Source organism: Rhincodon typus, chromosome 11 (genome assembly GCF_021869965.1).
Source record: "Rhincodon typus isolate 14 chromosome 11, sRhiTyp1.1, whole genome shotgun sequence".
Classification (NCBI taxonomy): domain Eukaryota; kingdom Metazoa; phylum Chordata; class Chondrichthyes; order Orectolobiformes; family Rhincodontidae; genus Rhincodon; species Rhincodon typus.
The window spans coordinates 33,077,178-33,103,128 of NC_063342.1; the positions used below are offsets into that span (position 1 = coordinate 33,077,178).

At 38.3% G+C, this 25,951-nt stretch overlaps 1 protein-coding gene across 2 annotated transcripts in view; it reads right to left on the reverse strand.

The window, feature by feature from the left end:
* The window catches only part of LOC109930469 (syntaxin binding protein 5L), a 438,683-nt gene that overhangs the window by 17,444 nt on the left and 395,288 nt on the right, over window positions 1-25,951 (reverse strand). For both annotated transcript variants that reach the window (XM_048602948.1, XM_048602947.1), the window contains 3 exons: window positions 25,443-25,616; window positions 3,368-3,604; window positions 1,140-1,500 (listed from right to left, as the gene is read on the reverse strand). In XM_048602948.1, coding sequence (XP_048458905.1) covers window positions 1,140-1,500; window positions 3,368-3,604; window positions 25,443-25,616 — 772 coding nt within the window. The remainder of the gene's footprint in view (window positions 1-1,139; window positions 1,501-3,367; window positions 3,605-25,442; window positions 25,617-25,951) is intronic.

Below are 25,951 nucleotides of genomic sequence, written 5' to 3' on the forward strand. Positions count from 1 at the left end.
CATAAAAAATGCTGAGCATATTTCCTGTAGCTTATAACACCAAAGAACACCTCTATTTTATAAGCACCAACAAACATTAAAGAATTAGGAACATAAATAGAAGTTTCTGGAAAAGCTCAGCAGGTCTGGCAGCATCTGTGAAGAAAAAAATCAGAGTTAACATTTCGGGTCTGGTGACCCTTCCTCAGAATTAAAGAATTAGTTTGTTTTTAATTTGTTTCCAATGAACTCAATATAATTTAAGGTAAACTAAAGATAATCTCATAGATGCTTCATTCATAATATATTCAGTGAAATTTTATAATGACCACTCACCAACTACATTTATTTTGCTGCTAATAAGTGGAGAGGAGGAAAACATGGAAACCAATGGTAGTATGAAAAGAGGGGAAAAGTATGCAATGAGGAAGATAAAGCACTTAGAAAGAAATGGCAGTAGAAATGTTTCATAACAGGAGAAGCTAGTGATGAAAGAATTAAGTGAATGCCATTTACACATGAGGTTTCAGTGAATAATGTATTAAAAGACTAAATCAAAGGCAAAGTAATTTCCACTCATATAAATATTGTACAACTTGGCTTCAGATTTAATAAGGAGTTGTAACTGAGAAAAATAATAATTCATGATAAATAATGACATTAAATTGTTGGTAGCATAATGATTTAAAAATTATCTTGTGATGTTTGATTGTAGCTCCAATTTGCGGCAGCTTGGAGTAGTGGTCCACTGGGTCATGTGAGTTCCTCATACTATTGAATTCATGACGTAAATTATGCTGCTGAGGAAAAGTTAAACAGAGATCAGGAGTTGCCAGAACCAGGGATAGGCAAAGATTGTGTAAAAGATTTAAGGAAGGAATTGAAAGAGTGTGAATGGCAAAATCGCTATTGCCATTAGAGAGAGAACTGAGAAAAAAAATAATGATGTCTTGAACCATTGTCCCTGATTTCCTACACAGCTGATTTGTAATGTCAGGAGATTTAAACGGAATGAGAAAAATGGGAACAATTACCTGAAAATATAGAATACAGGTTTTTATGAAAATGTCTTGCGTTTAACTTTTTACAATATTAAATGGAAGAAATTAGAAAACTACAGCAGTGAATCAAGTGCACTACTTACAATATATGAAAGTTACCTTAGGGTCATAATGTGTCCATTAGCACAGAAGCAGGCCAGGCAGATGCTGTTGCACATAGTTATGACATCTGCTCGTAATACAAAAGAAGTCTCTGTAATATTGTGTATGTAAAGACAGCTTTGAGAAGGGAGAGAATAGACTTTAGCCTGTTTCTCTGAGCAGAGCACTACATACTGGTGATCCCCTATGTCCTGAGGGGAAGATGGTGAAAATGTTACGAGTTTTCTTTTCCGTCCTTTATCATCTTTATCTTCATTGTTTGGATCCTTCCACACTTCATATGGAGGGTGTATTAAACCACCCAGAGAGTCCAAGAAGGAAAATGTTAGTAGGGATCCTTTTAACATTAACACTGTTCCTGAAAAAGAAATAAAATAAACCTATATGTACTACTTAGGAGCGCCATTATCACTAGTGTTTCAACAATATGAACATAAGAACATAAGAACTAGGAGCAGGAGTAGGCCATTCAATAAGATCATGGCTGATCTTTTCGTGGACTCAGATCCACTTACCCGCGTTCTCACCGTATCCCTTAATTCCTTTCTTGTTCAAAAAAAATCTACCTTTTTTAAAAAAAAGTTTACTGAAGTAGCGTCAACTACTTCACTGGGCAAGGAATTCCATAGATTAACAACCCTCTGGGTGAAGAAATTCCTTCCCAATTCAGTCCTAAATCTGCTCCCTCTAATCTTGAGGCTATGCCCTCTTGTTCTAGCTTCACCTGCCAGTGGAAACATCCTCTCTACTTCTATCTTATCTATTCCCTTCATAATCTTATATGTTTCTATAAGATCCCCCCTCAATCTTCTGAATTCCAATGAATATAATCCCAATCTACTCAGTCTCTCCTCATAAGCCAACCCCCTCAACTCCGGAATCAACCTAGTGAACCTCCTTTGCACCCCCTCCAGTGCCAGTACATCCTTTCTCAAGTAAGGAGACCAAAACTGCACACAGTACTCCAGGTGTGGCCTCACCAGCACCTTATACAGCTGCAACATAACCTCTCTGCTTTTAATTTCAATCCCTTTAGCAATGAAGGACAAAATTCCATTTGCCTTCCTAATTACTTGTTGTACCTGCAGACCTACCTTCTGTGATTCATGCACAAGGACACCCAGGTTCCTCTGCATAGCAGCATGCTGCAACTTTTTACCATTCAAGTAATAATCCTTTTTACTATTACTCCTACCAAAATGTATGACTTCACATTTATTTACATTGTATTCCATCTGCCAGACCTTTGCCCACTCACTCAATGTATCTATGTTCCTCTGCAAAGTTTCACAGTCCTGTGCACACTTTGCTCTGCCACTCTTCTTAGTGTCATCTGCAAACTTTGACACCCGTGGTCCCCAACTCCAAATCATCTATACAAATTGTAAATAATTGCGGTCCCAACACCGATCCTTGAGGCACACCACTAGTCACTGACTGCCAGCTAAAATAGCACTCATTTATCCCCACTCTTTGCTTCCTGTTAGTCAACCAATCCTCTATCCATGCTAATACTTTACCCTTAATGCCATGTATCCTTATCTTATGCAGTAGCCTCTTGTGCGGCACCTTGTCGAAGGCCTTTTGGAAATCTAGGTACACCACATCCACTGGGTCCCCATTGTCCACCTCGCTCATAATGTCTTCATAGAATTAAACATATTAACTTTCAAATCCAATAACACTTTGACACGCTAATTTCAAAAAAATGTTCTATTGTTACATGTGTACCAAATGGAATACGGACAATGCCGTAGATTGTATGAATTTTAACTGTGCTTGTGTAAAAGACTCAGGTTTATCCTTCACAAAGATATTGCCAAATTCAGTTCCTCACACACATACATACATATATTCCTGATCGAAAACTATTTCCAGTTACAGACTTTTTTCTTTTCTTGAAAGCTGTGTGTATGTAACTGAGTGATAAATATACATTGAAATAATAAATATGGTTCTTCAGTAAATCTTGCACTGCAGTAAGCTTCTGAGACACTTTTTCTGTGTGGACTATTCTTTACAGATTGGCACAATTCCACCAAGAGACTGCTTTCTCTATTTTAATATTTAAGGGCTTGGGTAAGAAGTCACTCAATCTACTATGACAATTTTAACAATACTACATGCAAGTTATTTTTTGTGGTTGTGTAGCAGGATATATCAAACTTGCCCAAGATGCATTTTACCATAATGAGAAATTGGATACGGTACAAAGAAAATCTTACCACTGGGAGAGACCATAAGTGGTTCTGAATATCTTTGTTCCTCTGAAGGTAGGTTCAAGGAGATGACTAGCACTGTACCTAAACTGGTACCAACCCAAAGGCATGGTGAGAGGGTAGAATCCATCTTTTGGCTGTAGGACTCCATAAAGTACAGAGCAGTTATAGCCTCCTTTGATTCTTTGTCAATGCTGGAGACACTGGAACTTCGGGACCGGTTAAAAGAATTTTCTTTACTTTCTGCATAAAACCAATGAACAATAAAATCACTTGAGATAAAGGAATAATTGAAAAGATGGCTTACACAATACTTCTACATATTAATATTAATAACTGATGTAAGGTTTGATAAGCATAAATCTCCATAATGTGTAATGCATCGTAACTCAGATTCCTGAATTGTTTGTTAGTTACACTCATTGCTATTAGACAATAAGAACATAAGAAATGAGCAGGAGTAGGTCCCCTCTAGCCTGTTCCACCATTCAGTAAGATAATAGATGATATGGGTGTAGAGTATACTTCTCAGACACATTTGGATTTCAACATTCACAAGCAAAGTTTCAATGAGCTGTACAGCCTAAACTATTTTATCAATGTTCAGCTGACCACTAAGTAGAGACTCCATAAATACCCATGAAGTGTTCAGAATTTGCTTTATCCTGCCAAGTGTGCTTCTGAACTGATTGTGATAGCATTATGAAGAAATCAATGACTTACACTCTCTTCTCTTCTTCCAAGTAAAACTGCTACATGGGGATATAACATGAGTAAAAGTAAGGGAAAGTAGATAAATAAATAAATTTAATGCCTACAAGACTCATTTTGTGGTTTTTGTTTTAAAAAGACCATCTAATGGGTTTCTTGTTAAAACTCAATGCTTGAAAAGGAATCCTAAAATGTCCTTTTGTCTTGTTATAGTAGTATTCTGTCTTGCCTTTCAAATTAACACAGTAAATTAATCAAACAATGGTTGAAAATAATTTTACAACATCATTAATGCAACACTGCATTATGAATGAATGCTGACTGAATTAAAAATGTTAAATAGTTTGAATTTAGGCATTATTTATCTGTTCACAGAGACCCGAGCTTGCTCTCAATTGAGCATTTTTATTCAGAGTCTGGTTTGCCATCACGAAAATCCCAACTTTGCTATAAGGTAGAGCGGCTAATTTCAGTCAAAGGCTCCTATTATATTGGGGAACTCCAAGGCATTCCTGTCTCCAGACTGCTTTTCCACACTTCTAAGGGATAAAGCAATGGCCCATTGCTCACATAACACAAATTGTGGGGCAGTACTTCATATCCTATTATCTGGCAAACAGTGACTTAAGCATAAATTTTCAAAAGAATTAAGATTTGAAGCTGAGAAGATACTGAGGGGGAAAAGTAACCCTAGTTATCTGGAGAAGGAATAAGCTAATGTTTTGCAGCATCTGAACCGATACATGTCTCAGCTCTTCTCTGGTTTAGAATCTAGATGGGTTAGAAAGTTTTGGCATGTTTCAATCTCTGACAATCTCATTGGCTCAGAGGTTTCTCTTAACATAATGGTGACATTAGTGGCAATCATTGTTGTGGAGGCATAAATGCTATAATAACTTAAAGGACCATATCCAGTTTAAACGTCAGCATTAAAGGGTTCTGTCTAAGCTACACTGTTCTGCTGTTACAAAGAGCAAAATGCTTGTTTTGTGTAGCTATCATTACTCCTATTCATTGAATGCCATAAAGTTGTTATATTTGCAGGGCAGGTACAAACTAAATTTACTCCAGAAAGTGAAGCCTTATTACAAGTATAAGGACATAATAATTAAGTTACTGCTAATCAATCTCTCTGGCACAGTATAACATATGTGGATCTCATTTAAGTATTAATTGGAAATTTGAAAAATTACATTTTACTATGATAAAGGCACTATACAAATGCAAGTTATTATTAGGGAGATGCGGTTAATTTCTGTCAGTTCAGTTTCAGATTCCTTTTTGCTTCCACTATGACATTATTGGAGTCTGAACCCAGAAAAATGCAGTGCAAAAATATTAAAAGCTTAAACATTCATGAACAAGTCTAATTACTGGAATATGCCATTAGAAGTTCTACTACAACAACAGCTGGAATCTTAACAATGTGTTTGGAAAATGCTGTGGTTAAATGATTATATTGTGTATTTGACTTTTAATTCCAGGATAACAGGTCTATTAACAAATCTTGGATATGGCTGAAAAAGACCCTTGTAAAAGTTTTTTGTCTTGCATTCATCAGGACAACCCTTGAGATTTAAAGTAAAAGGAAACAAAATTTTATATTGTATGAGAAGAGTGTGCTGATCAGTGGCAGGTGGAGTCTGATTTGTAGAGGTATTGTCTTGGAGAAAGCACTAGTAAACGCTGACTGCCAGTTAACTGTCGAGCTTGGTTTAAATTTTAAACCAGGTAAATTGATTCTAATTGGTCAAGACATTGCCCTGAGAAATGGACTAGAATGGCTGTCATCTGTTGAATTGAAACAGGTGCAGTGTGTTTAAGTTAATTCTGTTGGCAAAGAATAGTAGGGGTCTTCTGGGGCAGTGGTAGTTTCCTTCCCTTCAAACCACAAGATCAGAAAATATCTGCAAAGAATAGGGTCATGTGGAGTAATATACGTGGCTTCCAGTACGTGCAAGTACGTCCAGCCAGAGTACAGTCAGTACCTTGCTTATGAGCAACTGAAGGGATCTGTTCTTTAATATCATTTGCCAATCTTTGGGACATATGACCCATGACCTGTATACCTAGCATCATATTGGCACTGAAATTCATATACCACGATATCTATTTCTGTGATAGGTAAAATATCTCTTTGGTTTGAAGGAGGTATTCTGTTTGTGGTGAACACCACTCATGTTGCCATTGTATAGCAACAGTGAGAAACAGCTAGTTTCATCTGTTGCTCAAATTTTTGGGATACTTTAACCTTCCAGGATAACATCTTTTATCCCTACTTCCAAAATGGCGACAGAGTCGGAAGGAGGCAGCAGCTGGTGGCTTGGAGTATGGTCTTTGGCTGTCGGCCATGAGGTGTTCAGTGTGTCTGGGCAGAACTCTGGCAGCTGACGACAGTGGACTCTCCGAGGTCTGGATTGTGGAAGCAGCTGAGGACTCGGAACTGTACCAAAACAGGACTCTAGCAGTCTGCAGCGAGGTGGCTGGTGAGCCTGGATGGCAGTTGGCGGCAAGGGAGGGGGAAGAGATTGATCCCTTGTTGGGAAAGCCCACTGTAGAGCGACTGCAGGACCACGACTAAAGAAGCACCATAATTTTGAAACTTCTAACTTTATTTATTTATCTTTCTACTTTGTACCTAAGATGGCACCGCCATTGGCAACGTTACAAATCTTTCACTGTACTCCTGTATCCCTGTACTTCAATACACATGACAAAGAAATACCCTAATTCTAATCTGATGTATATACTGGGCACTTTATCACCAAAAGTGATGACCTTAGAAATGTTTGTGAATTTGCTCAATATACAAAAAGAAATTATCAGATCATGGTAGCCCCATTATCCTGAAGGATGGCTTTGTTTCTTTGAACATTAAGCTTGCACTGTGAACAAATGGCTTAACCTGTATTTATGAAGTCACCAGTCTTCTAGCTCATGGAATTATAGGGATTCCAATGTGTATTTTGGCCAGTGAATGTTGGTTTGCAGGAGACAGCAGCAGCAAACCACCTGGCCAATTTCTCAACTACACTAGGAGAGGAAGCACATTTGATTGCACCATTTCAAAGGTAAATTCAAGTGCAGAATGGGGCTCATTAAGACATAGAATCATACAATCCCTACAGTGTGCAAGCAGGCTATTTGGCCCATTAAGTTCACACTGACTCTCTGAACAGCATCCCACCCTAACTCTGTAACCCTGTATTTCGCATGGCTAATCTGCCTAGCCTGCACATCCCTGGAACTATGGGCAATTTAGCATGGCCAATCCACCTAACCTGCATATCTTTGAACTGTGGGAGGAAACTGGAGCACCCAGAAGAATCCCACACAGACACGGGGAGAATGTGCAAACTCCACTTAGACAGTTGCCCGAGGGTGGAATCAAACCTAGGTCCCTGGCTCTGTGAGACAGCATGCTAACCATTGAGCCATCATGCCACATGCAAGGAAATTCTTGCATGTAGCTGCAGATTCAAATATAGTAAATGTATCATCTATATACTTTAAATATGGAAGGGGTGGAAGGTCAGGTGTCGTTCCATTGAAGACACATGTTGGGAATACATAAATATTTTGGGATTATGCAGCTATGTTGAGGCAAAAAAGGAAGATATTGAACTTCAAACACTTTCTGCACTAAAATTGATTTATTGCTATTAATTGCTGGGAATTACTCTTTGGAAGAGACTATAGGGCCTCTTTTCTGATGGTTACCTAACAACCCCGGCTGGATTTAACTTCTGCTTCAAACATTGTGGGGAATTAGTAAAAAAATGAGAAGTGGCAATAGGAAACAGTAAGGCTGCCAGGATTGTATGCATTTCCCCTGTTTGAAGTTATTGGGAACCTGATAACGTTTACTCATCACAGTATTTTGTCTACCTAGTAAACACTTAGAAGCTGATCTATGACCACTTTATTAAGACTTGGAAACAGCTTCATTTACATCCAAACTGAAGCTTTCTTGGAAAATTTTTCATTGGTACATGACTGTTAGTATTTAGATTTTGTCAAAAAGAAGCTTGGTGGACTGTAAGAATTCATCAACCCTTTTCTTTTCTGAAGAAAGGGTCCCAACCTGAAATGTCAATTTTCCTGCTCCTCTGATGGTGCCTGGTCTGCTGTGTTCCTCCAGTTCTATAATGTATTATTAACCTTTTATCTTTAGTTTACAGATATTGGTTACTATCAAACAATTACATTTTTGGATATCGTGTGGTGTGATTATTAGTTCTAATGCACTGGATTGCACCATCAATATGTTACCAAATTTCAAAGTTCCAAACTGAAAAACTTAATGTTTATCCCTTAAGTTCATTAATCATAGGTCAATCATTCATCACTTACTGATGCAACTTAGTCTTACCTTTTTCGCTCCATGAAAATGAGGAAGCATGGTGCTCATCGTGAGAGAAAATACTGATGCCATGCAATTGCTGAAGCATTGCCCGTCTGGAAGTGTGGCCTACTGTCCCAAAAGGCATGCAAAAGGGACATTCATTATACAGCAATCAGTCAAAGCAAATTGCCTACAAATAAATTTGCTGGCATGCAAATTCCATCACAATCAAGAAATACACTCAGGCATTGGATGGAAATGTAAACTGTTTTAAGCTTGACTGATGAAAATGTGATATTGGTGCCTCCAGAACGTGCAGAACAAATTGTCTTGCAGCAACCCCTGTCACATTTTAAAAATCAGACTAACTTAGCCTGATCTCTGCTCACCATTGCTTAGAATAACGTGCAGACATGCACAATTAATATGTTTACATTAGAAGCAAGTGACTGATATCATCTGATAAGTAACTGATAAGTAACTTCATTTTTCTTAAGAGATAGTGCAATTTTGGCTCTTTTTATTAAATTTGACAAAAATAATTGCACATGTAATATCTTAATATGGTAGTTTCAATGATTTTTCATAGTAAAGATTTTATTTGGATATTTTAGTTTGAGTAAATTTTAAAAGGTTCCAACTTGTTGTTTTTGGCAACAACGTGATGAGGTAGTTTAATGTTTATGTTACTAGTCTAGAAGTTCAGAGGGCTCAAGTGCTCTAGAGGCATGCATTAAAATACCACCACAGCAGTTTTGAAAATTAAATTCAATGAATAGAAATAAATTTGGAATACAAAGCTAGCATCAATAATGCTGTCCTTGGAATTACTAGTCCTTCAGAGGAAGAAAATCTACCCTCCTTATCTAGTCTGGCTTACATGTGACTCCTGACGTACAGCAATGTCGTTGACTCTTAAATTTTCCTCTGAAATGAAACAAAGGACCATAGGAAACAGGAGCAGATTTAGACTATTTCACCCAATGTGCCTACTGTGCCATTTATCATGGCTGAATCATCTACCATTAAGCCAATTTCTTCCATTCCCACAATCCTCAGTGTGTTTAGTGTCTACAAACGTGTTGATTTCTTTTATAAAGATATTCAATGATACAGTTTCCATTGGCCCCATCCTCTAAGTGAAAACATTCCTTCACTTTGCACCTTCTTCAATGCTTCTCTATCCATTTTAATATGGAGAGAAGAACTTACGACAGTATACCAACTGTGCTTTAGCTAAGATTCAATACAAGATTAACTAAACCTGTTCCAGTTAGGTGGAGACAGGTTTTGGTGTTTGCAGGGCATAAAGTATTAGAAAAGGACACTGAGTTAGCATCTTGACTTCTTCAAGCCCTCGTCTGGCTAGCCCCAGGATGGACTCAGGTTCCAGTAGGGAGTCCCTTTTGGTCTGGTGGGAAACCAATCCAGGTGATTAGGGGCAATTAAAAGCTTTTTAAAGAATTTAAAAACACTTAAATCAGTACCATTCTTTCTCAACATGTTATCCATACCTTATATCATGTTGTGACCTCAACAAGGTCAGTGAGGTGGGCAGATGTACAGAACAACTTCATCAGTGAAGCTGACAAGGCTTCAAGCTGCAAAGCGTTCATCAGTTACACCAAAAGTCTTCAGCCATGCATTGAGAGATTGTTGTACAGAGCGCGTTTTTTTTTTCTGTTTTTGTAACTGCTTTTACTACTTCATAGGTGATTGCCAACTTCTTGGTGGGTAGTTTAACCGGCTAGCACTTTTATTCAGTAGCACTTTCCTGCTGCCAGCATTTGCCTTTCCTGAAAGCAGTTTATGCAGCCCTAACTTCCTCTTTGACTGAGAGGCAAAAGCAGAAGCCACTCCATCATTAACAGGTACAGCAGCTAGATCAGCAGCAGTCTCAGCTGCCTTTTCAACTGCATGCCCATCCATAGGCTAGAAAGAATGGTCACTGAGATCCAGCTGGAAGGAGATGAGATTCACAACACTGGCAAAGGAGCAGTTCTCTCAATTTGTCTGAGCCCATTGTTCCAAGTCAGGGAGGTATGTGACTTGGAAGGAAATTTGCAGGTGATGGCATTTCCATGCATCTGCTGATTTTGTCCTATCTGGTAGAGTTTGTAGGTTTGGAAGGTGCTGTTGAAGGAACCTTGGAGAGTTATTACAGTGCATCCTTTAGATGGTATACTCTGCTGCTAATGTTGCTTTTTGGAGGAGGGAGTGAATATTTGCGGAGGTGGGTGAGATGCCAATCCAATGGACTGCTTTGTTCTGAATGTGTCGACTTGCTTGTGTGTTGGAGCTACTCTCATCCAGGCAAATGAGATATATTCCATTACAGTCCTGACTTGTACCTTGCAGATGGTGGTCAGGCAGTGGGGAGTCAGGTGGTGGGTAACTCCCTGCAGAATTTCTAGGCTTCTGTAGCCACAATATTTATGTGGCTGATAGTGGTCAGTTTCTTGTCAATGGTAACCCTTTAAAATGTTGATAGTGGAGGATTCAGTGATGGAAGTGTAATTGAACTTTGAGGGGAGTGATGGCCAGATTTTCACTTGTTGGAGAAGGTCAAGAGATTGTTGCATAGAGCACAAAACAGGAAGCCTGATACAGACTTTCTTAAACCTATCACAAGTAAATAAGGAAAACTAATCCTCAGTTGAAAGGCCAGTCAGTAGAAAAGATGAATGAAAGTCATTGCCTATGTTCGCAGTGTTGCAGTTTGGTTGATGACGGTAGAGCAATAATTACTGAATGAGTATCCTGATGTACCATAGGAAGTGAAAAGCTCTAGGTTCATATTCATTACCTTCAAAGCAAAGGTAGTTGTTTTTCAATTCAGTTGGCTATGTGACCTTTGCATCACAATTAATAAAAATAACTTCATTAGAATGCTATTTTTCTAATCTCCAATACCACAAATCTTTCCTGACTTTAACTTTGAATCATTCTGACTTTGGCTCCTTTTACATCTCCTTTCCTTCCAATGTCACTCTTGGTAATCATCACTTCAGTTCCTTTGCTCTAGAATTCCTTCTCTAAACTTATATCTTCGCCGTCTCTTTTAAGCCTCTCCACAAAATCCACCCTTTTTTTGGTTTCTCAAAATTTTCAAATTTTGTTTTGGCTCATTTTTCATTTAATACCTGTCTTTCTCTAGGTTATTTTTTACGTTAAAGAGGCTATATACATACAATGTTTTATGACAAAAGCATGTGTCTAATCACTCAGATTTGTTTTTTGAAAATACAGTTAAATCGGCACAATTCTTTTCAATTACATAAAGCTCAGGATCAGCAGTCCTGAAGATTTCAGAACACAAAAGGAAGTGTTTTAATTTCTACTCCTATCACAATAGCCATTTATGGACAAACCTAATAAATGTTTCCCCTAACAATACATACTAGGTTAACTAGATTAATCATTTACTGAGATTTTAAGAGTACCTAAGTGTTTTATGTGGAGACAGAAAACAAAGAACAAGTCAACAGTTCAGATATGTTCTAATTAACCTGTTCAGAGATGATGTTATTACACAATTGGAAGAGGTGGTACTTGAATTGTGACCTTTGGCTCAGAGGTAGGGACATTACCACTGCACCAAAAGAGACCTAAACTAACAGTTTAAGGATCTACATTGTATAGGGTTTGGCCTGCTATACTTTTTGCTCAGAAAGTAGCTCTTATTGGTTAATTGGATTACTTGTCAATTGGCATGATAACTAACTATTCTGCTATGTACTTGTATTTTTAACATATACATTCTACAACTGACTGGGATCAATTTGGATTTTGAGTCCCTGTTACAAAATCGAGTTTGAAAACAGTGATCAGCTGAAGACTTCATAGCTTTAATAACAGCTGCTGCCACTATCAAAAGCATCAGTATTAATAGTATCTATAAAATCTGATATCCATCAAACAAAGGAAAATAAATGAAGACATTACCACATGCTAGAATTGCTCACTCATTTATGTTTGGTTTATGATTGATGAAATGGAGTAAAATCCAAATACTGACAGTATTCAACATGGACAAAAACATCAACAATGGGCAATGCTTCAGTAACAGAGGTTTGTAGGGATACGCAAATGAGGTGCACATTCAAGAAAGACTGTTTAAAGAGACAGAACCTCATCTCGCCAAATGAGTTTGATTAGCATGCTACAATTCACATTGAATTGGAATCATTGGGCTAAATCTTACTTTTTTTTTGGCTAAGTCTGAGTTGCATCAAATTTTTTTGAAAGACCTGTCAATGCAAGACTGAGCAAGTTCTTGTCCATCTTCCAAACTCGCCTCATTGATTGTCAACCGTGACCCTAGTGTGTTTCTCATGTCCAGTTTCCACCCCATCTTACCACTTGCCATTCCTAGAACTACTCGTCACACAATGGATATCTGATGAAAGACCGGAATCCATCATGTCCATGCTATCTTTGAAAACTCATGGTGCTCATGGGCAAGCACTATCTGTTCAGAACTAGCTTGAGTGGTTGCTCACATTTTCCTTGGACAGGGCAAATAGGATATTTATGTCCCTCTTTGCGGAGGGATGCAGTGGAGTTCACAGCATCAGACCATGCCATCTGAAGAAGGGTCCCGACCCGAAACGTCAACTTTCCTGCTCCTCTGATGTTGCCTGGCCTGCTGTATTCCTCTGGCTCCACACCTTGTTATCAGACCATGCCGTGCCTGGTTCGAGGTTCCCAGCTGGGTTAGAACCATCTTAGCTGTCTACAGAAATGCATAGAACTTTAGGATCAAGGTCAATATTTTTCTGCATTCCAGCAGGGTAAGCGCCACCACCTTCTCCCTGATACCTCACTTACTCAATCACTGTTCCTGTACGCACCTCTCGCCAAGGCCCATGCTCGATCACTCTCTGTCAGATGCAACATCTTCCCTCACTTGCTATCACCCCCCCAACCCCAATACCATTCACCCTGCATACCCTCTGGACTGCCTACTTACTTTCTCAGGACATCTCCTTATCTGCACCAAGAGTAATAGATGTGCTACCCATTTTCATTTCCTATAATATCTGCCACTCTTTCATTCCAGGAATAAAACAGCTCACAATGGGCAGAATGAATCAAGACAGGTGGTATGCTGCTCAACATTCAGCTCCGTGCCTTTTTATGAGGGTAGGATGCAGACTCTGACTGCACCAATCAGGCTTTGGCCTGGTAAAAGAGGCTGCCCTTAACTTACTTTGCTGGGAACCCATGAGCAAAGCGTTAATTTGAGTGAAGCCTGCTGACAACAAGCTTCCTGACTTACGTCTGCACAGAATGGCAAGGCAAGACAATGAACCTAGTATCTCTGGCTAAGGAGGCAAAGCATGAAAAGGGAAGAGGAGGCAGGCATGTAATTAGCATTTAGGTCAGAGGTAGTGTTGTGCTATGACAATGAGTGAAGTGCCCAGCGATCTGGCCTAGTCCAGTCCATGAGCTGGGTGCATGTCTCTGAATGCAAAGTGTTCTTGCTGCAGCATTACAACAATTACAGTTGTTGGTGCAGCATTGATTTGCAGAGGTGTCCTGAAAGCTCTTAAATGCTGGCACATATCGTTTGTCACTGTCAGTGGATATGGGGTGTGTGTAGTCGGAGCCCACAGAACATGCCCTGAAATGTTGCTGAATAAAAACCGAAAGAACTGCGGATGCTGTGAATCAGGAACAAAAACAGAAGTTACTGCAACAACAACAGTTCTGAGGAAGGGTCATTGCACCCGAAATGTTAACATTGTCTTTTCCTTCGCCGATGCTGCCAGACCTGCTGAGCTTTTCCAGTAACTTTGTTTTTGTTCCTGATTTACAGCATCTGCAGTTCTTTCAGTTTTTAACAGAAGTTGCTGGACAAGCTTAACAGGTCTGGCAGCATCTGTGAAGAAAAAATCAAAGTTAATGTTTCAGGTCCGGTGACCCTTCCTCAGAACTGATGTTGGCTGGGAAAGCGTTGGTTTATATGCAGAAATAGGGAGGGGGATGGGGTACAGCCTCCAAAATGTCCACCTTCTTCCTCAACCAAGGATTCCCCAGTACCGTTGTCAACAGGGCCTTCAACCAAGTCCGACCCATTGCCCCACTTCCGTCCTCATCCCTTCTCTTCCCTCCCGCAACAGCAATAGGGTTCGCCTTGTCCTTACCTTCCATCCCACCAGCATCCACATCCAGAAGATCAACAGATGCCATTTCCACCACCTCCAGCAAGATGCCACCACCAGACACATATTCTCCTCCCCTCTTCTGTCTGCCTTCTGCAGGGACCGTTCCCTATGGGACACCTTGGTCCACTCTTCCTTCACCTCCAACAACGCCCCACAACCCTACGGCACCTTCAGCTGTAACCAGTGAAGGTGTAACACCTGCCCATTTACCTCCTCCCTCCTCACTATCCAAGGGCCCAAACATATCTTCCAGGTGAAGCAGCATTTTACCTTCACTTCCCAGAATCTAGTCTACTGCATTTGCTGCTCACAATATTGTCTCCTCTACATTGGGGAAATGAAGCGTAGGCTGGCTGATTGCTTTGCAGAACATCTGCTTGTTCTGCTTGCAAAAAAGACCCTGAGCTACCTGTTGCCTGCCACTTTAACGCACCACCCTGTTCCCTGGCCAACATCACTGTCTCTGGCTTGCTGCAGTATTTCAGTGAAGCCCAAGACAAGCTGGAAGAACAACACCTCATTTTCTGCTTGGGGACCCTGCAGCTCTCCGGACTCAATATCGAGTACAATAATTTTTGGGCCTAACTCTCCCTTGTCCTAGCCCCCTACTCCACATAGCCTACCATTACACCCTACCTATTGTTAGTCACTATTAACAACTATTCACCCTCTTAGCCAGATTGTTATCAACTCCTTTGTCTATCCAACTGCTCTTTCCTCTCTTCCGGCTCAATCCTATCATTTACTCCCTACCCCATCCCCCTCCCTGTTTTCTGCATAGAAATCGACGTTTTCCCAGCTGCCATCAGTTATGATTTTTTTCTTCACAGATGCTGCCAGACCTGCTCAGCTTTTCCAGCTGATAGGTCGGTCCAGGAAGGACGGACAGGTCAAGGATGCGGGATGAGGTTAGTGGGTAGGAGATGGGGGTGGGGCTCCCTAACTCCCTACCTCCCCACCTACATTCACTTTTACTGGCTCCAACCCCGCCTCTTTGACCTGTCTGTCTCCTCTCCACCTACCTTCTCCTCTATCCATCTTCTATCCACCTGCCCCTCTCTCCCTTTTTATTTCAGAATCCCCTTCCCCTTCCCCATTTCTGAAGAAGGGTCTCGACCCGAAACGTCAGCTTTCCTGCTCCTATGATGCTGCTTGGCCTGCTGTGTTCATCCAGCTCTACACCGTGTTATCTCAGATTCTCCAGCATCGGCTGTTCCTACTATCTCTGTATTAATAAGGTGAGTTGGGCTATTAACAAGATGTTTAACGAGCAGTAACCAGTCCCAGTTTGCAGCTTTCTGCTGCTAGCATTAATCTAGCCACATTGCTTATCAAAATCACTAAAGATGGTGTTAGTTGCTCCCAATGTATTGAGATGGGCCTTATCACATTTGTTGTCCAATTCTGTCACATACCTTGCCATAGCCCATATTGCTCAGACCCTTGAGATTCTGCCCAATGTCTTGTCACTCAAAGTTAAATAATTTTGAGACATATGAATGTGAGTCTGAAAATTTTCAGCAATTAATGGGTTCTTCAGTGTTTGAGTTATGATGAAAATTTTTTATTCTGGTAATTGTTAACAGTTGGCTGGCTCATTGCTATTCCTCAATTTCCAGATTGTTTATACAAAGAAGGAAAATAATCATGTTGGATTAAAATGGTGAAGCAAAATGTCCAGAAACCACAACTAAATCTATTCTTGTTTAAGATTAGAATATAAAATTCTGCTGAAAACTGTTGTAGATATTCTTTCTCTCCAAAAATAAAGTTTCAGAAAAACTGTTATTGATAACAATCAATATCCTCCAAATGTGACTCCAGTAGTGTTTTGTGACTTGTACCCCTCAAAAACAAAAATACTTTGCAGAAAAGACCACTCCAGCCTTCTCTAAAATGTGCATGGAGAAAAAAATATACACTTTAAACTTATTTGATTTTTTTTAACAGAACCAACAGCTTTTAATAAACCTGTTGCTATCTTTAAATCACTAAATATTACCTTTTTTGAAGGGAAGCAGATACTTTAAGGGTAAGTTTCAAAAGAGTGTGGAGAATGTTTCTACACATATTGTTCAAATAGGGTCTATAGTTCTTGTAACTAAAATTTGCAATCATCATATTGTCGTACATCAGTCCTTTTGGCATACATGTTTAGAATGAGAGGTAATCTCATTGAACCATATAGGATTCTTAACAGGCTTGACAGGGTAAATGCTGAGGGGATATTTCACTTCATGGGGGAGTCTAGGACCAGAGCGCATAATCTCAGAATAGAGAGGTGCCAATTTACAACTGGGGAGGAATTTCTCTCAGAAGGTTGAGAGTCTTTGGAACTTCTTAGCTTCAGAGCTGTGGGGGCAGAATCCTTGTGTATAATTAAAGCTGAGATAGATTCTTGACTAGAAGGGAATCGAGGACTATAGGAAAAAAGCAGGAAAATGGACATGAAGTATATCGGATCAGCCATGATCCTAGTGAATAGAGGAACAGGCTCGAGGGGCTGAACAGCCTACTCCTATTCCTATTTCTTATGGTCTTTTGGTTATTCAATAACGAGACAGCATGAAAATTGTAGGTCCCTGCCCACCTCTCTCCATCAAAATACACAGTTATAGTCTGGGCCAATCCAGTGTCGTCCAATCAGTTTTCAGAAAATGTGTCGCAAGCCTCATATCTGCTCAGCTAATTATTGAATTGCATTGCAGGAAGGTTCATCAAAGAAGCTTAATTTAACTTAAGCACAAGTAATTTGGCATTATGTATCAATATTTGTCATGTTTGGTGGGGACATTACTGAGATGGGATCTCTTGCTTTGTTCTTGAGATTATGTTGCGATCCTAGATGAGGTGATAAAAGTCACGAAATGATTGGTAGGAGGACCAGGACTTGAATCTTCTACTATAAGGGCTATTGAAATGGATGATGTATATTTTGTGTAGTATTACCAGTGTAGAATGATTAGGTCTTGACTAACCTAACACTGTCCTATTACAAGATTTCATTTCTGCTGTTAAGTAACACCATAAAGCAGTATAGCAGCTACTTAGATAAAAATAGCCATTATAATGTTATGCTGTGTTCTTTGTTCTCATGTCTTTGTTCTTAAAGTGACATTTTCGACATGTCCAAGTGTTCAAAATTGTTCATTATTATTTTAAAAACTAGCTATACAAACTTGCTTAGTTTAGTCTAATTTTCTTTCAGTATTAGTCATTGAGTGGTCCATATTCTTACACATTTCTCGATACTTTGATTAAGTGTATATATCTCACCTTTGTTCATTAAAATGTCATCTTCTGAAATGGCTAGAGTACATTTAAATTAACTAATTACTGGAAATAATGCTTATAATTATAAACTAGGTAGATCAATTGGGATACTGTCTCTTTAAAAACACACCAACAAATTGACTTCATTATCACACAATTCTGATGATATAATTACATACAAACACTTCATATTTTCAAAAGTGCACAAAACATCAGACTAACAATAACAGAGATGATTTTAACACATGGAGACCACAGAATGCTGGAAAAATACTCACTTGATTGGCTGGATTGCTTCAATTGTGATGAAAGGTGTTGTATTTATATATAATACTTTTGGGATTTGGATTTTGAAATAGAGGCAGATGGATGTGGATCAGTTCTGTGAAGGTTTTTTTAAAAATAAAAATGATCAAAGAATGGACAGTAACCTAATATCATTTGTAAGAAGGCATGTGACTTAGGCCAACTGCCTAGCAAGTTGGTGATAATGAATGAAATGTTTATACTATTGAGTTTATGGCAGGCAGAGTAAGCAGAGCAAAGAAGAAGAATCAAGTCAGTTCAAGAGAACAAGTCACCTCAGAGGAAGTAGTTTCTTGTTTGTGAAGTTTCCAAACCAATTGAGGTTTACAAGTCTTCCAAGTGGTTAGAACTGAGAAAGATTAAGCCATCAGAATTGTGAAAGATTCATGTCAGCTTACTCAAAAGGAATCATAAACAGAAAAATGTTCTCAGCAGTCCAAGGGAAAGAAACTGGGAAGCATCAGTTATGTCAAGATTGGAAAAGTTGAGATGTTAATGGTATTCCTCTGGGATTGATTCTCTGAAAGTGTTTCTGGATTGTTATGGGAAACAGATTGAAACTTTATTATGGTTGTGTTAAGATAATGTTTTAATATACATATTATGGACAGTATAAAATCTAGCTGTTTAAAATTTTGTCTTGGAATAGAACCTCATGGTAAATGTAACAAAGACCAAACTTCCTTTCTATGTACAGGGGAAAAGGCAATAGATTTTGATTTTTAAAATGCCTTCACGATAGGCATAGGCTATAATTTTAGACTGATGTAGATGAACGCCAAAAATATTAGACATATATTTTCTTTTACATGGTCTTGCTTCTAATGTAATAGTTCTATTTCTGTGTAATTACCCAAATCTCTTACTTGTTAAAGGACATTTGGGAGCATTGGGTTTATTACTGTCCCTCAGTAGTAAATATTTTTGGCAGAATTGTGTAGAACTTACAATTTTCTGATCTTTTAACTCAGCCTCCCACATAAGGTTTATTAATTGGGATAGTGAATGAGTTGTGAAATTGAACATATTTGGTGCTTGACACTTTGCTGAACAGAAACCCTCTATAAAGCAAGCTGGCCAATTTAAATCTCTTTTTATTCAAATTAAATATTCTGTCACAATCAGGGATCCTATAGCCATCCTAAAAATGGAGACAACAAAATCATTTCCCTCTTGGGTAATGACTATATACTCTGTGGCTGAGCATAAATTGGCGTCACAATTCTTGAAAACTGCACATATTGCAGTTTTCTTTTGTGAATTAACAATAACACAATTGACAGAATATTTTTCAAGGGGACAACAGACAACAAAATATAATTAACAGAAAGAAGGATAAGAGAAGAAATTCATTTCACAGCTAACTGTTTCTCCTGTGTAAAATTGGCATAAAATCTCTTAATATTGCAGCATAATCTTGTGCCTGGTCATACGCACAGTCACATTGACTCATAACTCTAACCTGTTTAAGACATCCCTTTAAAACACGTGATAATCTTCATAAATATGCAAATAAGGGACCTGCATCAACAATTTAAGGAATCTGAATGTGAAATTAAAATGTAAATAGCCTGGATATGCTCTATCTAGATGCACCAGGCATTATAGAGTTATTCAGCAAGGAAACAGATCCTTTGGTCCACTTGTCCATGCCAACCAAGTTTCCAAACTAAATCTAATTTCCTTTACCTGCATTTGGCCTATGTCCCTCTAAACCTTTTCTTATTGATGCACCTATCCAAATGTTTTTTTAAATGTTATAAATGTGCCTGCATCTACTACTTTCTCTGGCAGTTCATTCCACATCTTAAAAATATGTTCCCTAGTTTTGAACTCACTCACCCTAGGGAAAATACCTTTGCTATTCACCTTATCTATGCCCCTCATGATTTTATAAATGCTCCTATGCTCCAGTGGAAAAAAACCCAAGTCTATCCAGCCTATCCTTCTAACTCAAACCCTCCAGTCCTGGCAACATCCTGTTGAAATTTTTCTGAACCCTCTTCAATTTAATAATATCTTTCCTGTAGCAGACCGACCAGAGCGGTAGACAGTACTCCAAAAGTGGCCTTACCAACTTCCGGTACAACCTCAACATGATGTCCCAACTCAATGGTTTGAGCAATGAGGGCGAGTGTGCTGTCTTTTTAACCATCCTGTCTACATGTGATGCAACTTTCAAAGAACAATGTACCTGAACCCCTAGATCTCTCTGTTTGACAACATTACCAAGGCCCTACCATTAAATGTATAAATCCTGCCCTTGTTTGTCTTACCAAAATGCAGTACCTCACATTTATCCAATTAAACTCCATCTGCCATTCCTCAGTCCATTAGCGCAATTGATCAAGATCCTTTAGTAATCTTAGATACCTTCTTCACTGTTGACTACACCATCAATTTCGGTGTCATCTGCAAACTTACTAACCATGCCTCCTAAATTCTCAGCCAAATCGTTTACATAAATTACAAACAAAAATGGAACCAGCACCAATCCCTATGGAACACAGCTGGTCACAGATGTCCAGTCTGAGAAACAACTCTCTGCCACCACCCTCTGTCTTTTACCATCCAGTCAATTTTGTATCCAATTGGCAAGCTCTTCCTGAATCTCATGTGTTTTAAATTTATTAATTAGTCTCCATGCAGAACTTTCTCAAGGCTTTATTAAAGTCCATGTAGACAACATTTACCTCTGTGCCCTCATCAATCTTTTTGGTTACGTCCTCAAAACGCTCAACCAAGTTTATGAGACATGATTTCCTATGCACAAAACCATGATAACTATCCCTAACCAGTCCTTGCCTCTCCAAATGCATGTAAATCAATGAACCTCCAAAGAACTGTTGGAGACCGGATAAAAGAAGGTCCAGAAAGTTTTCAGGTTTTATTTTGGTGGGCCTTCTGGATGAGTTTAAAAAAAGAATTCCAGGCCTATTATTGGTACTCATTTTAACATGACTTGACTTGCATTCAGGCAGATTTGGAAGGGCATAAGGAAGCATTATTCTGCCAATGGTACAGCCTGTTTTGGAAGCAAGTCAAATTTCTAGGCACCAAAAATTGTTTAGCAGTTTAAGAAATTCTGTTCCTGCTTCTTGGTGCCAAGGACTGTTTGCGATTTACGACATTTTGTCAAGTATAATAATTCAGTTTTTCAGTTTGGATGTTCAGCAGTGGCTGGGGGAATGCCACATAAATAATTTGTATTCAAACTTTTCCAAATTTCCTTCACGTGAATTATAATTCCTGTAGGCCAAACAAAGAAGAAAACCATGGAAGCATTTGCTGTCTGGATCATCTTCTGGCACTTGTCCATGCCAGGGGTATAGAAAACAAAGTAAGTTACAACTGTAGCTATTCAAACAGCAAGTATTAATCGTAATTGTTTTCCTTGTTTCCCTTTCCCTGGTATTGTCATGAAGTCAACCTTTAATATCTTAACCTTTTATATGAAACCCTTGGTAAAGAATGTGAGTAGGCTTGTCAACCACACCATAGTTAAACCCAATCATCTCAGTCTACAACTATAAAAATGGATGTCTAGAAATTGGTCTGGAATGGAACATTAGCTGAAACTTCTCTCCCTAGCACATGGCTGCTTTAGTCACTTGTAGAACTTTTGGTGATATATGGTTGGGATTAATGAAATAACTAGACTGAAAAGTAAACTGTGGATCTTTCTAGTCCAGATGCTTAAACAACTTAATTTGTTAAGTCACAGGGGAGCTAAGAAGTGGTATTTAAATTAGAAGAGATAAAACTGAAGCAAATAGCTAGTGGCAACTGTTCTCGATTTCCAAAACTGCTATTAAGGGATGGGGAAAGAAAGTGGAAGTCATCCATTCAACACATTAATATATTGAAGACAATTAGAAAGGAAAATTCTGAAACACAGAACCTTTCAACGATCTATCCATTTAGTTGCAGAAAATAAACAAGTAAGTTGTAAAATGTAGTAATGACCTTCTTAAGCTTAAAATTCAAATGTAAATACATGATATAGCTTTGCAAGGCCACAGGCCTTTTGAATCTTTCATCGCGTAAACCATAGGTAGAAGAATTTAATTTTCCTCATTTGGTATTTGGTATAAATGAAAGCCTGGATTGTGATACTTTTTCTGACTCTTTTGTCAAGATCAGCCTGGAGAAGGATGATAGCTACAATGTCTCAAACATATGTAAAGCTGACTAATGTGGACCAAAAGTGTTTTTGTGTTATCTATGCTTTAAATGCTACTCAAAATCTCTCACATTTCATAACTGATTTAGCAATATTAGACACTCTTTTACTGGCCAAAATAGCCACTGAAGAGTGCTGTACATGAGTCCAAAAGGGCTAGTACTGTGATGTATCATAAGCACCATCTGCATAGTAATGTATGAGTTTGTGGGCAAAACAGTTTAGGATCACAAAGGAATGAGAGCTAACATCTAGTCTTCCTCAAATTTTCTGTAACTGTGTCAAACATTCGATGTAACTTGTAACTACATGCTAACATATGATAAACTATATTTTGTCAACAGTAAGAGACTCTTCTGGTTAGACCAGGAAGTAGTTTTCCTCTGCCACACTAGATCAAACAGGCTCTGTAGTTTTCTACAGTTAAAAGAAGATGGTGGCAGCAAATTCATTCACGAACAGCAGCTCATACAATGTAATGAGCTGGCATCCCACACAACCCACATCCCACTACAAGAAGTATCATTGGCCAGTATTCTTAAATACCACCTGTAATAAATTAGGATTCAAACAATTAAACAAAGCTTTGTTCTATTTTATATTCTGGAGTTTAAATCTCCTGTAAAATATTATCACATTACAAAATTTTTTTGTATGGTACTTACATTTGATATCCAATGGGATATAGTAATTTTTCCCAAGCAAATATGGTGTACATCTTGACAACGCATTTTAGTGAAAATATCCTTTTAGAAGTACTTCAAAATTCTAAAATTTGATACAAGAGCTTCTTGACTATAGAAATTAGGACACAAACTACCTATAGAATGAAATAGCGAATACTGAAAGAAAAAATTTCTGTAGGTTAATGGTAGCAAAATCTACTTACAATACAAAAATAATAATGCATCTCAGAAGACACCAGTCACATTCATATTCTGTATGCATGATAAAAGAGTAAAATGTAGAATAATAAATAGGGGCTATGCTACCAGTAAAGCTTCTGGAGTAACAATACATCTGATTCAATGATTAAGAATAATCACCCTTTGAGAGGACAGCACCATTTCACATCTCTAAGAATGGAGCAGAGAAAGATAAAGCAGAGATTACAGTTTGATGGAGTGTTTTCATATGTTTTTCAGAACTTGCCTTTTTCCTTGCAAAGGTGTAAAAGAAAGCAAAAATACATAGTGGCATTTATTACTTACCTTTTAGAATTCAGAGAATTCATCTTGGTTAGTAACACTTTAATGGTTTCATCACCATAGTCCCCTGATATACAATTTATTCACATTGTGATAATTTTCAAATGTAATTCAGTGACATCTTGTGAATATGAAAAGAACTATTGTATACAAGTACAAGCTCTTTCCTCAACATCCTTGCAGATATATTTTAATTTTGATCAAATTAACATTTCAATTGGTATTACATGATGGTTGAATCCTAGCTGGAACTACCAATTACAAATGTAATTGCAATACAGAATTAGCCTGCAAATTATTGAATTCTGCAATATTTATGGTCTTTGGAATTCATGAATATTAGTATGTTAATTTTTCACAAGGTATTTTTTGACCGCTGAGAACTGCAATATTTGACATTATTTTACCATCATTCTTCTCTAAAATTAAGTTTTTGTGCAAAGAAAAATCACTTAAATCTCAAAGTACAACATATGAATTTTTCACTGTTAGTATTAATAGAACTTTCACAAAAAATATGATATTCCTCCGGGGCAATCTAAAGAAATGAATCGTTCACCAATTACTTAATTTTACTTCCATTGTCCTCTATTAAAATAATATTGAAATTTTGACCTATTAATCAACTGATGTTTGCAGTTAAACAGAATTCAGGTCCTGCAGAAATATAACACGACATCTCATGGAGCTGAATTTTATGCTGGTGACAGAGTATTTACCCCTACCATTTAACTGTGGTGACCATGATTACGTTTACAGATGGAATCTCAGGCAAATGAGCTGACATTAGAACTGTGTGAATGCAAGTTTGGGATCTTATCTGTTGGGTAGCCCCAGTGAGGGGTGTAGGAGGCAATGATGGACAGTAAGAAAGAGGTAATACAGGGATGTGAGGAGTGAAACATCAATGTGCAGAGGGATCCTGAAAAAGCAGCAATGTCCATGCTCTTCCAAGTTTACCTGATGAGCTGGGCACTTGGTGCCTGTCTCCTCCGTACACTCAATGGCGCTGGGAGCCCCTTGATGAGCCAATTATTGGGAATAGCAATGCTGAAATGTTACATAATTTTATGACATCCCTGACTGCTATTCTAATTCAGGAGGACAGTAAAATTCTGTTCATGGACTTTGGTTTTAACATAATAATGACTACACTACTTAAGAGTTATATTATCAGTCTCACTGGTAGTTTAAATATTTAACCAATCATACTTATCTATGCCATTAAGAAATACCGATCATAACTTCCATTTAAAATACTCTGGTGCATCATAGAGTACTTGGAATTTATACTTTTATTTTTAAATTGATAAACACAACTAAGGATTTCATCTGATTTTTCTCTGCAAGAATGACTTTTCCCAAGATGATAAATTTTCAGCTTAAAGCATAGATCCAAATAACTGGGAAAGAAAAAGTCTCACAAAGAAAACCATGGTAGAGGATTATATTGATGAGCAAAGTTCTGAAAAGTACTATTTTGTAAATAGGGATGAGTTTCATTGGCAGAATTCCATTTGACACATCATTTGGTGGCAGCAGAAAAATTTTGACTTAAAACCATTGTTAGACTATTGATTTGGATTTTGATTGGAGTTATTTTATTTGAATAAGGCAAAGTAAGAATTTTCACTGGTGGTATAACCTCCATATTCTGCATTAAGTGAGCAAACCAAGCAGGATCACATATTGGGCATGCAATACCTGATGTGCTGTAACTAGATGGCTAAATCATCAGTGTTAGGAGTCATATTGTTTCCAGTTGGTGGTTCCTATTTGATAGCAACATATTTCTTGTTCCTGGATCTCGCGTCACTGAAGTCAATGGGAAAAATGAAGATGCATATATGTACATATACACACACACACACACACTCAAACACACCTTCTGTGTGGGTGACAGGCAATGAGATTTCCATGCAGGCTGCTGATTGTGCTTTTCGAAATGGTGGTCGGCCTGGTCCTCGACGATTCAGCTTTGAAGTATCAGCAATGGAAAGACGCTTCCCAGTGTTGCAGGGTTGGGAAATAGGACTTGTGCAAACTCCATTGACATGATCTGAAACAAGTGTAACAAATAGTATATTTCACAATTAACCAATTGCAATGTAAATAGGTAGATTCCTTGATAAACTGGTGCTGTACCTGGAGCAGTTATAGTTGTTCCCTGCTATATGTTTATGGTAAGGTGCAGGGAAAATAAGTATTAAAATTTAATTATAGAATCAAGTGCTAGAATGTCAGTGGTCTTTCCTGTGGACTGAATTATATCTTATTGCTGAGACAACAAGGTGCAGAGCTGGATGAACACAGCAGGCTAAGCAGCATCATAGGAGCAGAAAGGCTGACGTTTCGGGCCTAGACCCTTCATCAGAAATTTCTGATGAAGGGTCT